Source organism: Nyctereutes procyonoides, unplaced genomic scaffold (assembly GCF_905146905.1).
Source record: "Nyctereutes procyonoides isolate TBG_1078 unplaced genomic scaffold, NYPRO_anot_genome, whole genome shotgun sequence".
NCBI lineage: Eukaryota > Metazoa > Chordata > Mammalia > Carnivora > Canidae > Nyctereutes > Nyctereutes procyonoides.
In genome coordinates this window covers 10,131,654-10,144,049 of record NW_026575052.1, presented here as the reverse complement: position 1 = coordinate 10,144,049, position 12,396 = coordinate 10,131,654, and the positions used below count along the sequence as shown (strand labels likewise).

Sequence of the window (12,396 nt, the reverse complement as noted above, 5' to 3'; positions counted from 1 at the left end):
GGGATCACAGCAGTAGCCTACGGACCCCACCCTGTCCTGGCTCCATAGAGCCAATCCCCACAGCAGGTCTGCCCACCTCTGTCTCTCCAAACAGACGCAATTTCCAGCCACCCCCCGCGGCCAGCCAGTCCAGATCCCCCTGCAGCCAGCCATCAGCGGACACTACTGCCTCCGTGCCAGAACCATCTACACTTTCGGCGATCCTAAATACAGCGAGTTCTCCAAGCCTACCTGCTTCTTCCTGGGGGCCCCAGGTGAGTGCCAAGTGATACAGAAGTGAGGACATCCCCCACCCCTGGTACCCAAGGGCATAGTATCTCCATCATATGGTGGTTAAGGGCATGAGTCTAGAGATAGACTCGCCTCGATTAAAATCCCAGCTCCACGCACTCACTGTGTCTTTGGGTAGCCTGCATAGCCTCTCTGAATCTTGGTTTCCATAGTCTGTAGGATGGCTTTACTCTTCTGAGGATTACATGGGACAATGCATGTGAAGCTGGCATACATATGCAGTTGATAGATGGGAGCCGTGGTCATTGTTTCTGCAGTTTGGCGGCGGGGGGGGGGTTAGATTTATTTATTTCAGAGAGAGAGCTCACGAGCAGGGGTGGGACAAGGGGCAGAAGGAGAAAATCATTCAAGCAGACTCCACCCTGAGTGCAGAGCCCCGGTGACTTGGGGACTCGAGGCTCAATCCCACGACCCTGAGATCCCTACCCAAGCCCGAATCAAGAGTCAGAGGCTCAACTTGACTGAGCCAGCCAGGTGCCCCATGTTGCTGTAGTTCCTATTTTTCCTTCCCTAGGAACCAGCTGGGCATTCCTGGGGCTGCTACCACTTCTGCTTCCACTGTTGTTGGTCATTGCCATCGGCCACGTGTTCTGGAAGAGCCTCACAGCAAATCCCTGGTTTCAGCGGGCAAAGATGCCGTTGGCCCTGGTATGGCAGGTCTGGGCGTGTGCAACAGATGGGGAAGGTTTTTGAAGAATAAGGAAATGGGGCTGGACTTAGACATGGGTCAGATAGAGTATCACGATAGTCCAGACTGCAGACGTCTCCTATCTTCATGCCTACATTTCCATCATGAATAATTCATTCCTTTGGCCCCAAATCCAAATGGCAATTATACTCGGGAGGGAGAAGTGCCTTAAGACCCCTTAGGGATGTAACTTCATCTCTGCTGAGGATTTGTCAGGTGCCAGGAGCAGAGCCCCCAGCCTTGGGACTCCCAGAAGGGGGATAGGGGAGAGGGTAGGGCCAAAAGGGAAATCTTCGAAGGATCCCAACTTCAAAAATCTTCAAAGGATCCCAATTCACAGACTAACCAAGGGTACGTGTTGCCCAGGCTGACTCTGGAATCTCCTCACTTGTCTGCTGGCTCACTCCCTTAGAAACCGGGGCAGGGGGGAGCCTGGTGAGGCCAGATGGGTCCAACTTGTTCAGATTAGGTCCTGGCCAGGGCGGCTGGGCTGTAAGTGAGGTTCAGTGGGCACTTGGGTCAGGATGGCTTTGAGGATGGATTCTGAGAATCTGCTACACAGGAGTAGGTTTGAAGTCCCTAGCTCTGGGACCTGTAGGGAAATCCCAACTGAACTACATCCTCTGTGTTAGACATTTCTGTACCCTGCCCCACCCTTCCGCCTACCCATTACATGCAAAGTCACCACACAACTCCCAGCAGCCAGCACCTGCCTCCGGGGGGCTTCCTCTGGCCTCTGGTGTCCACTCTGCCCGTGCATGTGGCCGGGTGCAAGTGCCGGGGACCTAGCATCACCGCCACCCTCTCCACTGGATGGATGGTGCCCTGAGGTGTGTGGGCTGCACTGGCTCCCTGAGCCCCCGGCAGGGTTAGGCCCCAGCTGCCCTTGGGGGTAACTTGCCTCTAGACACTCTCTATTGGTGGCTCTCCCCAACCCCCTGAATTTTCCCTTACTGGTGTTTCCTGGGATCATTTTCCAAAAGAACTACTTACATTTGAATCCTTATCTCAGAGTCCATTGCCAGGGGAACCTATGCTTCAGGAAAGCCTGAATGTTCTGTTCTTTTCTCCTCTCCCCAAATCAGGACTTTTCTGGATACAGATACCCCGTGGCAACCTTTCAGCCCAGTGGCCCTGAGTACCTGGATATCTTGGTCCTCTGTCCCCAAAAGGAACTGACCAGAAGGGTCAGGCCAAGCCCTGGAGTCAGGACCCCAGTCATTTTCCAGGCAGGATATGAGAAGAACAGTGCTGAGGAGGAGAAGGAGGATGAGGAGGACACAGATGACTGTGCCAGCTTCCAGCCCTACCTGGAACCACCCCCCTTCCTAGTGCAGGAGCACCAGATCCCAAGGCATTCTGAGGCAGGCAGCACCTGGAGTGCTTCCGTCCAGGTCGAAGACTCCTCTGCTACAGATGCTTCAGACAGAAGCTGGGCCAGCACTGGGGGCTCTTCCCCCTGGGATGAGCCTGGGTCCTCTTGCTATTTGGCCAAGAAGACACCGGGCCAAGGGCCAAGTGGGGATGGGTGTCAGGAGCCTCTCTCTCTACCCGAATTCTCCAACGACATGAGTTTCCTGGAAGATCCCCTGAAAGATGACCTCTCCTTCTGGGCCAACTGGGGCTTTTCATCACCAGGGCTGAATATAGTCTCTGGGGAGCCCCCAGTTTCTCTTCACACACTGACCTTTTGCTGGGACAGCTGCCCTGAAGAGGAAGAGGAGGAGGAAGAAATAGAAGGAGGAAGAGAGCAATCAAAAGTTGAGGATGACAGTACTGGCAATTGGGGTGCCAGGAGCCTACAGAAGAGTGAGGTCAGAGGTGAGACACTGGGGCATTACATGGCCAGGTGAGCTGTTCCCCAGCTTCCCTCCAAGTCTGGTGCCACTGAGCTTTCCTAGGACCCAAGACACCACCAAGACGAGAGCCTGGAAGCATATCACTGAGGCTGAGGAAAGTTCTTGCAGCATTTCAGAAACCCCAGGGTTGTTGTCAATTGGCTTGAGCAGTAAGAAACCACCCCATCCTTTTTTGACTCACCGGCTCTGGGCTGAGCTCCAAGAAGGGTGGAGACAAGAATAAGCTGAAGACGGAGGTTGATTGGGTGTCGCAACCACCCTACTGCCTTCGGGGTGGCAGGCCAGTTAGAAAAATCATCCCTGGACAACATGTAACAGGTGAAGTCAGGTCACGGTGGACACCAAGGGCTAACCCCACGAGGGGCCACCTGGATCTGGGGGGAGGAAGTATCAACTCCATCAGCGTCAGGCCTCTCTAGCATCTGCTGAGCACCCTCCCCCAGGTCTCGGCCTTCTGGTTCATGAGTCCTCCAGGGTGCGCCCCAGTGAAGACAAATCTAGTAAGCAGAGGATGTTGAAGAGGAAGGGAAAGGGTAGTCATCATCCAAATCCCAGCCTCTGACTCACGGAATTACATCACTTTTATTATCAGACGACCTGGGTTCAAATCCCAGCTCTGCCATTGACCAGTCATGTGACTTTGAGTAAGCCACCTTCCTTCACTGCACCTGGGCTTTCTCACCTGCAGTAGAGGATCCCAAAAGAGAGGTGTGTAGCATGGTGTGTGTCACATCACTGGGACTCTCCGCGTGATGGCTGGTAGGGCTCTCCATCCTCCCAGGCTCTGAGAAGACTGCTGGGCATCTCCCACCTGTGACCCCTAAGCTCTGAGTGATCTGCATTTGCCTTTCAGTTGGCCTCACCCCTCATCTACCTCTTGCCTTCTACCCTCACTTCCTCTCTCCTCCTGGTTGGGAAACTGCACTCTCAGAAGCCAGAGCCCAGCCAAGAGGGACCCTGACCTCTCTCCCCTTTCCAAAAAAAGAAGGAACCAGGTGATCCACCTTCCAGCGGTCAGATTTGTTAGGGTCTGGGGTAGCAACCTGGCAGGGAATTAGACTCCTGGGCCTGTGATCCCTGTTTTAGACAGCACTTTAGACTCTTTGATTTTAAAGAAGTCCCATTTTCGCTTCTAGTTGTGAGAAGCCAATGCCTTCTGGCAGTAAGTATGTTAAAGGTGGGGGAGAAGCAGTAAAGTATCCCCCAAACTGAGAAGGCACTTTGTGACCGGAAAATGAAGCAGGCCCCTGCATACAGTTTACACAGAGTTTTATTCAGGGTAACTCATTGACGGGGGGATTGGCAGAGGATAATCCATGCAGCGCCATAGTTACTCTCTGCAAAATCCAGGGCCTCAATCCAGAGGTTTAATAGAGCCAGGGACACACAGAAGGGCATTGTAGTGAGATCAGAGAGCTCACACACACCTCAGAGGACTTGAGTGCACCTTGTTGACCCCTAACCTTTCATTACCCCACCTGTGCAGCAGGAATGGGAAAGAGTATGTTATCTCTAAGAGTTTCATGGGAGGCCAAAACAAGCCTTCCCCCATCCCAGCCCTGGTGGGCATTTCTAAGGTATATATATTGATCTCCAAGGGCCCAAAACACATGGCCCTAAGGTCATGGAGCGAACATGAACAAGATGGAGGGCCAAAGATGGAGTTGGTATTGTCAGTGCTCCTACAAGGTGACTCTCCTTACCTGGGGGGTGGTGATGGGTGTTCTCAAACAACTGCTTTGTTAACCTATACCCACCAGTGTACGGGCAAGCAGAGCTGAGTTTTAACCCATAGGGGCTGAGATTCTTGTCCTTTTGTGGCTGGGATCTGAACAATCAGGTTCTGGGACCTGGGCCCTGCCATTTTAATTGCCAGGACTTATATTTCTCCATTTGTGAAGAGAGCATTTTTGTAGCCATTTCCCCAGAAAGCTGTGTTGTTTTGAAGGCAACATGAAGATATACCATTAGTTGAAAGATCTGGAACAGGGTTACTGCTCCAGGGGTTCTCAAGCCGTGTCCCCAAACAGTCTGGGATTTCACAGAGTAAGCCTCAATTACAGGGGGAAGCGTGGGCTGTAGGATCCCCCACTTCAACCAGAATGGCCTCCCTGAGCCCTGATGCTTCCCATGACCTTCCATGTGAGGCTGTGCTTAGGAGGCTCCACTGCTAAAGACGTTAGCAAACCATGTTTTTAAATTAAATACCTGTCTTTTCGTTTCGAACAAAGAAATATTGACTCCCTATATATGTTGCTATGGAGGAGATCCTTGGTCTCCAGCCAGCTGAGCCAACCCCTGTGTCCATGGCCATGTCAACACAGTGCCGAGGTCTCCGGTAGGATTGCCAAGGAGCACAAAGCTGGCAGGAGGCCTTCAGCCCTGCTGGGACCCACGCATCCATGCATGGGCACACGTACACACGTGCATTTCCACAGGAGCTGAGGCCTGTCTACATCCCTAAGCACAGAGGAGCAAAAACAGTGAACACTGAAGCCTGGCGTGGGGGAAGCCTATGGCTCAGGCCAGTTCCCGGGAAAATACCCAGACCCACACTGAGGTTCTCTCTGGGACCAGCTGAACTGCTTCAGGGAAGTAATTTTGAAAAATGAAAAGCTATAGTCACAATTGTCTAGGCCTACATGAAGGAACCCCTTTATCTCTTTTCTAAAACCTTGTTTTGTTTTGTTTTGTTTTTTTAAGCCTGGTTCTTTTTTATAAGCATTATTTTCAAAGTTTTCATTACTGAAAGAGGCTGAGCTCTTTTAGTAATCCTCAATGCCAGCTCTTTGATCATCATTAAGTCATTAATAAAAAGCCAGGGAAGCATTAGGAAAGAGCATGATATTCAATATAATAATTTGTCAGGCGAGCTCAGCACCTGTTTACAGAACCCTCTTACGCACACGGCGGCCGGTGGAGAAGTGCGCAGCATGAGCTCCAGGGCCAGCTTGAAGGATGTGAGGGTGATGCCCTGAGCTAAGGAATTAGCCCACTGAGACTATGCATTGTTCTTAGGCACTTGCTTCCATTTCTAATTTTGTTCTATATTGATATTATATTTAAATAATTTTCTAATGATCTTGGATATCTACCCTAAATCGTTCTAAATAAAAAGCTCTATTTTTGGAGAAAACAGGATTGCATGGAAGTGTGTGCACTCTTATTTCTTAAAGGCTCCTCACCATTCATCCAGCTGTTAGACCACAAGGATTTTGGGTTGGGTGCCTAGCAGCAGACCCAGAAATGGGGACTTGGGGATATAAAGCAGTGCTGTGATCCCAGAAAGCACCAACAGGGGAGTGGGAAGCCAGGCAGGAAGGGAAGGCAGCCTGTCCAGGTACATAATCAAACATGTCACTGCTCTGGGGCTCAGTCCCCCTGGAGGCTCAGCACATGGGACTCTCCAGACTTGTTCTGCCGAGAGCAGGAGCTGGGGAATGTATCCACCAACCCTGTCAACCTGTGCAGAGGACCACTCTCCCCTGCGAGTCATAGATCTGTGCAGTTGGAATCCATCAAGCTGAGTACATGAGAAAGAAGAGTGCCATGGGTGGGGGGGGGCACCCCTGTCACCAGCTACAGTAAGGCCCAAGCTGTGCTCACTACCCTGACATCTCACCCTATTGCAACAATGGTCTGGAAAAGGATACACAGCATCCTCTGTGGCTGGCCTTGCAAACCCAAACCCATGCCGGTAGACCTCTGCAGACAAGTAGCTCCCAGCTTCCAGTGATTCATTCTCCCAGGATCACCTGGTAACTCACCAGCACGGTGCCTGCTGTCATCATTACTGGGACCAGGGCAGGTGCTAGACTCAAGATGAGCTGACCCAACAGTCCCTTTCTGTGGAATTCAGAAGTCTTAGCTGCCTGGGCCTAGAACAAGGATGTTCTAACCTGCTGTGGCCCCATTTCCCTCACCAAGGAGCAGGAGGGCACAGCGTGCAGAAGAAACAAGAATGAGGCAGCCAGGTGAGCTGCCCTGATGAGAAGTGATAAATCTTGGCTCCTGTCCTTTCCTGAGGCCCAGCTGCAGCCCTGCCCCCGGCTTCCCAGCATCGTAGTTTTAAATCATCTTCCCGGGCTGCCTTGTTTCTTGTAATCAAATATCCTCACCGATTCACAAAGAGACTGTGCACATTACAGCTTGTGGTCACTTTGGAGCATCTGACCCTTGAATGGATGTGCAGTAGGTCCTTTCCAGAAAGCAGGGCAGTTTCATCTCCAAGAGATCCCAATCACCTCCCACCCTGCCCTCTGATGCCGGGTTGCCTTTGGAGCGTCTCTTGGCCTGTTTGCTGCCCACCTTCTGGACAGTGGAGGGTTGGCAGGGCTGCTAGATTGCACAGGTCCTTGGAGCTGGGAGAGGGCAGGTTAGGGTGCTCTGTTGCATCTGAGAACTCCTTTAGGGAAGGGAGTGTTTTCCTCCTGGCACCAGCACCTGGTGGTGCTGGCAGAGGATGGAAAGCTTGATATTAGATAAATTAATGAAGGAATGAACAAGTGAACTGTTCATTCACAATGAACAATTGTGGCAGAGGGTGGAAGCTTGATATTAGATAAATTAATGAAGGAATGAACAAGTGAATTGATCTAGGAACTGGAGTTCATGAGGGGCTGGCTATGGCTGAGTCATATATAAGGCAGCCAGAGATCTTGCATTAGATGGCACCATCCCAAGTCCCAAATTCCTGTCACAAGTGAATGATGGTCTTTCCTCAGCCTGAGGGGGGGGGGGGAATTTGTGCCACTCAGTGAGTGAAATGGCATGGAACGGGTCAGAAGTGGGAGACAAGACAGTACCTTCACTCCCTGACCATAACTTCTGCTTTCCCATCAGTTAGGACTTAGGACTTGATCGATGGCTATTTGCTTCTAGCTTCTTTGAGCTCATTCGTTGTGTATACAAAGTGAGACTAACGTGATGAGAGTTTCTGGGTTAAAAAAAAAAAAAGGCCAGAGACTATATCTAAATGAATGAGTCAGTTCCATGAGTTCATTACTCAAGAGATACTGGTTGGCCCCAGGACCCATTCCAGGACATGCAGCCCCACCCCTTGGCACATGATGGTATGGAATGCAGAGGTTCAACAGCTTTTTATAAATTATCAAGAGTTTTTTCCCCTGACTGCCTCTCTAAGTGGGTTAGGAGGAGAAGGTAAGAATCTCAAGGTAAGAGTACATCCTGTCTTGGTGAGAAAAAAACATCAGCAGGTGTTGGGAGGCCCCGCTCCAGGTATCCCATGCCTCCAAGATGAGTCCCATCCATTCTTGCAAAGCATATCCCACCCCACGGTAAGCCTCAGCTTCTCTGGGCACTATGTAGACATCTCAGCAGCCAGATTCCAATAGGGGCTCAGATTCCCTGCGCCCTAATTCCTATCTCTGAGCTCCAGGCCCTGTTGTGGAATGCGCCCCCTCCAAATAACTTGAATCCAGCCACCATGCTTAATCTGTATGATGCAATGCCCTCACTTCTATCCCTTGGAATTTGGCTTCAGAAACTACAGGAAAAGCAAAAAAAAAAAAAAAAACTACAGGCAACTGAGACTTCTTTTTTTTTTTAATTTACTTATGATAGTCACAGAGAGAGAGAGAGGCAGAGACACAGGCAGAGGGAGAAGCAGGCTCCATGCACCGGGAGCCCAATGCGGAATTCGATCCTGGGTCTCCAGGATCGCGCCCTGGGCCAAAGGCAGGCGCCAAACCACTGCACCACCCAGGGATCCCCAACTCAGACTTCTTAAGAGAACATTTATCACTTCCACCATCTCCACACCCAGACACCCAGGAGTCTGAGTTTTTGGCAAAGGTTTTTAAAAGACCTCCTTGGTCTTTGGTTCCTCGTTTTGTAACAGGAAACTCCCCTAGAGCTTCTCCTCAGAAACTGTCTAGAGACCTAGGTATGTTTAATCCTCCCAACAACACTGAGAAGATTCTCACTTTCCTTTTGCTGATGAGAAAGCTGAGGGTCAGAGATTAAGTAAGCCACCTGCACACCTCAGGTTCAGGGGCAGAGCTGGGATTTGAACCTGGGTCTGTCTCCCCAAAGCCCACATTCTGTTCACTTCCTGGTTCCCAGGTCACATATGAAACTGAACCCCCCAACTCTAGCACAAGACACAGATCTCCTTAATGTTTTTGTGAAGAAGCATGGTCTTCTAAGCATGTAAGAAGCTTCAGGAATTCTTTACCCTGAGAGAGAACTGAAATTATAAGTCAGAGTCAATAAACGCTGAGCTGCACTGTGCTTGTGTCACTGATCGTAGCCAGGAAGGGAATTCTGGGAAGTCAGGGGAGGTTTCCAGCCCCAGAGTGACACAGAAGCGGAGACTGCTCTAACTCCAAGGCCCTTAGAGGTCTTCTAGACCAAGCCTCTTTTACAAACAGAGAAACAGGCCCGGAAAGGAGACAAGACTCACCAAGGTCACCTGGAGTCAGGTGCAAGTTTGGGTCCAGACCCAGGCTCCCAACCCAGAACACTAAAGTTAGTGTCCCTGACTGACAGCCCAGGCTTAGAGCCAGGTTTTCCAAAGTGAGTCTGATTCTCAGTCTCTTCTCTAAGAATAGGCTTGGGGGTGAGTTGCCGGGGCTTGGTTCCTTGTCCATGAATGATCAGGGGCCCCTTTCAGGCTCTCTCACTGCTGAGTTATCAACCAAAGGGACTCACTCTCCCCTACCCCAGCACACACCCCACTGCCTTCTGGTGTTCTTGCTTCTGTAAAACAGGTTGTGGCATCCCTGGGTGTTGAAAGAAGGCACAGAAGCAGGTCACATTCCTGAGTATTTGTCATTTTAGGATGTGCTTTTTTTCCTACAGCTTAGGGTTTCTTCTCCGCTCCCCCCCACACACACCAATATTGAAGCCCTGGCCAGCTCCCCCCAGCAGACTCAACCATTCGGCAAATATTACCGGGTACTTGCTCTCTTCCAGATCATGGTAGATGCTGAGATATCAGGGAGACCAAATTACACCTTTTGGCCCCTTAGTCAGTAGCAGAGGGGAACAGACCCAGTGGGTGAGATTCAGGAGGCCAGGGGAGCACAGAACTGGGGCTTCTGACCAAGCCTAGATAGAGGCTCACACAAGGAAAGCTTCCTAGAGGAAGTGAGCTTGAGAAGAGGTCTGAAGAATGAACAGGAATTAGATAGGAAAAAGGGGATGGAAAGGGGATAGAAAGTTTGGACAAAGGCTCACAGTCAAGATGATGCAAGGTGCTTTGGAGAAATTTATCAGAAAGCAAACAAATGCATCTTTCTGGCAATCTAAACCAGAGAGACTCAGCAGGGGGAGTCTGCAGCTATATAAGTCAATTCAACGTTGGATAGTTGCCCTATATTCAGCCACCAGCAGGGTATGGAGAAATACAAGGGGTGCTCTTTGCACTCAGAATGTTTTCTCTCTCCCTGGGGAGACAAGAACCTTTGAATTTTAAAGACCAGAGAATGGAGTTATTATGGAACATCTAGCAGTGGTCACAGCCATTTTCTGGGCACCCCCAGCAACCAAGAGCAACCCATCCTAAAGTCAACCACACTATCATACTGAGAGCTATTTCCTTAAATCAAAAGAATTTGCCTCCTTAATATGTGTCCCCACTGCCCCCTGTTTTTTCTCCATGCAACAGGTTAGGGTTAGGGTTGGGGTTAGGGTTTTTCAAAGATGGTGCTCCACCTTGCCTCACCTTGCCCTCTCCCGAGTCTGTCCCTTCTAGTCTTAAACAGGAGCACACCTGAATAATAATACTGGATAATGCCAATGTCAGAATCAGAGCCCTAGAAGGATCTTTATTTATTTATTTTTTCTTTATTTTTTTTTCCTAGAAGCATCTTTAAAGTGAACCTGTGATGAGCTGAAGTTGTTATGAGCATCTTGCAGGACAGGAAATCATTTCAGAGGGCTTTGAAGAAGTCTGGAGAAGGGAGAGGAAATGGAATTGCAGGAGGTCGGTACAGCCTTGACAAAGGCACCTCCTTACTGCCTTTTTGTTTTGTTCAGTACCTTGCTTTTCCTTAATATAAAATAATGTTTTGCCTATAAGAACTTTAGAAAATGCAGATGAGCAAAGGAAAGAAAGTAAAAACCACCTATAATTCTACTACCACCCAGAGATAATTCCATTGATATTTTCACATTATAATCATATCATTTAAGACTTTTCCTTCTATATGCGTATGTAGATTTTTTAAAAGATTTTATTTATTTATTTGAGAGAGAGAGAGAGAGCATGAGCAGGAGAAGTGGGAGGGGCAGAGGGAGAGGGAGAAGTAGGCTTCCCGCTGAGCAGGGAGCCCATCTCGGGGCTCCATCCCAGGACCCCAGGATCATGACCTGAGCCAAAGGCAGACGCTTAATCAACTGAGTCACCCAGGCGCCCCCATATGTATGTGTGTTTTAACCAGACTTGGACTATACATAGTATATGTCATGCTTCTTCTCATTTGACATAATATGGGGGATCTTTAGCTGCCAAATATTTTCTCCAGCACATTCAAATGCAAGGCTGTGCTCATCTTGCATTGGGTAGACATACCATTATTCAGTTAGCCAACCCTCTATTGTTAGACACGGAGGCTCTTCCTTTTTTTTTTTTTTTTCCTATTTACTATTAGAAATGAAGTCTGAATGTTCCCACATTCCTATAGTTTTCTGAAATTACATGACTGGCACAAGCCATACCCTAATTCCCCCAAAGCACAGCTCCGTTTTGGTTGTTTGGTCAAACAAACTTCACCAAAGACTCAAAGCTGATAGAAAGAAAACAATTACAACACAGAAAAGAAAAACTGAAATGCAGATTGCTGGATATCACAGTCTACTACATCCAAACACCATAGGCTTCTGGATGCATCTATAGGCTGCTTAGGGACCAGTTCTGCATGGATCTCAGCCTGCTGCTGTGTGGCAGGAGCCAGCCAAACTCTTCCCAGGGGCACAGATCTCGGATCATGTCCGACCTAACCAGAGTCCAGGCCCTTTCAACCTCCCTGAGGCCCAGTAAGAAGGAGAAAATCATTTCCTAACCACCCGTCCCAGTGAACTTCCCATTAATCCCTGTGGATACAGCTCTAGATGGCAGAAATAACTGCTTGGGTCAGCAGTATGAATTGTCATTGTCCCAAACCAAAGACCAGTTCAGGAGTTTTGCCCCCATCTCTAGCACAGCAGAATCACTGAAGTTTTTTTTTTTTTTATTATTATTATTTATTTATGATAGGCACACAGTGAGAGAGAGAGAGGCAGAGACACAGGCAGAGGGAGAAGCAGGCTCCATGCACCAGGAGCCCGACGTGGGATTCGATCCCGGGTCCCCAGGATCGCGCCCTGGGCCAAAGGCAGGCGCCAAACCGCTGCGCCACCCAGGGATCCCAGAATCACTGAAGTTTGATACCTGTTTTTGGTTTTGTTTTTTTTTTTCCTAACCTTTTGAAAGTCCCAGACCCCCAAGGCTCAAGATAAGAATACCTGGGCTTTTCACTTCCAACAACCTCTCTAGAAGGAAAGCTATCCCCAAGGCCTTCATCCCACATAGAGAACCTGCTTTGATATGAGGCA

The 12,396-nt window shown here is 49.5% G+C and overlaps 1 protein-coding gene across 1 annotated transcript in view; it reads left to right on the top strand.

Annotated features, from left to right (window-relative positions):
* Positions 1–5,969, top strand: part of IFNLR1 (interferon lambda receptor 1) — a 31,222-nt gene extending 25,253 nt beyond the window's left edge. Inside the window, exons 6-8 of the mRNA XM_055331783.1 lie at positions 95–254; positions 806–939; positions 2,065–5,969. Of these exons, the coding sequence (XP_055187758.1) occupies positions 95–254; positions 806–939; positions 2,065–2,832 (1,062 nt within the window). The 3' untranslated portion in view covers positions 2,833–5,969. The remainder of the gene's footprint in view (positions 1–94; positions 255–805; positions 940–2,064) is intronic.
* Positions 5,970–12,396: the final 6,427 nt, after the last annotated feature.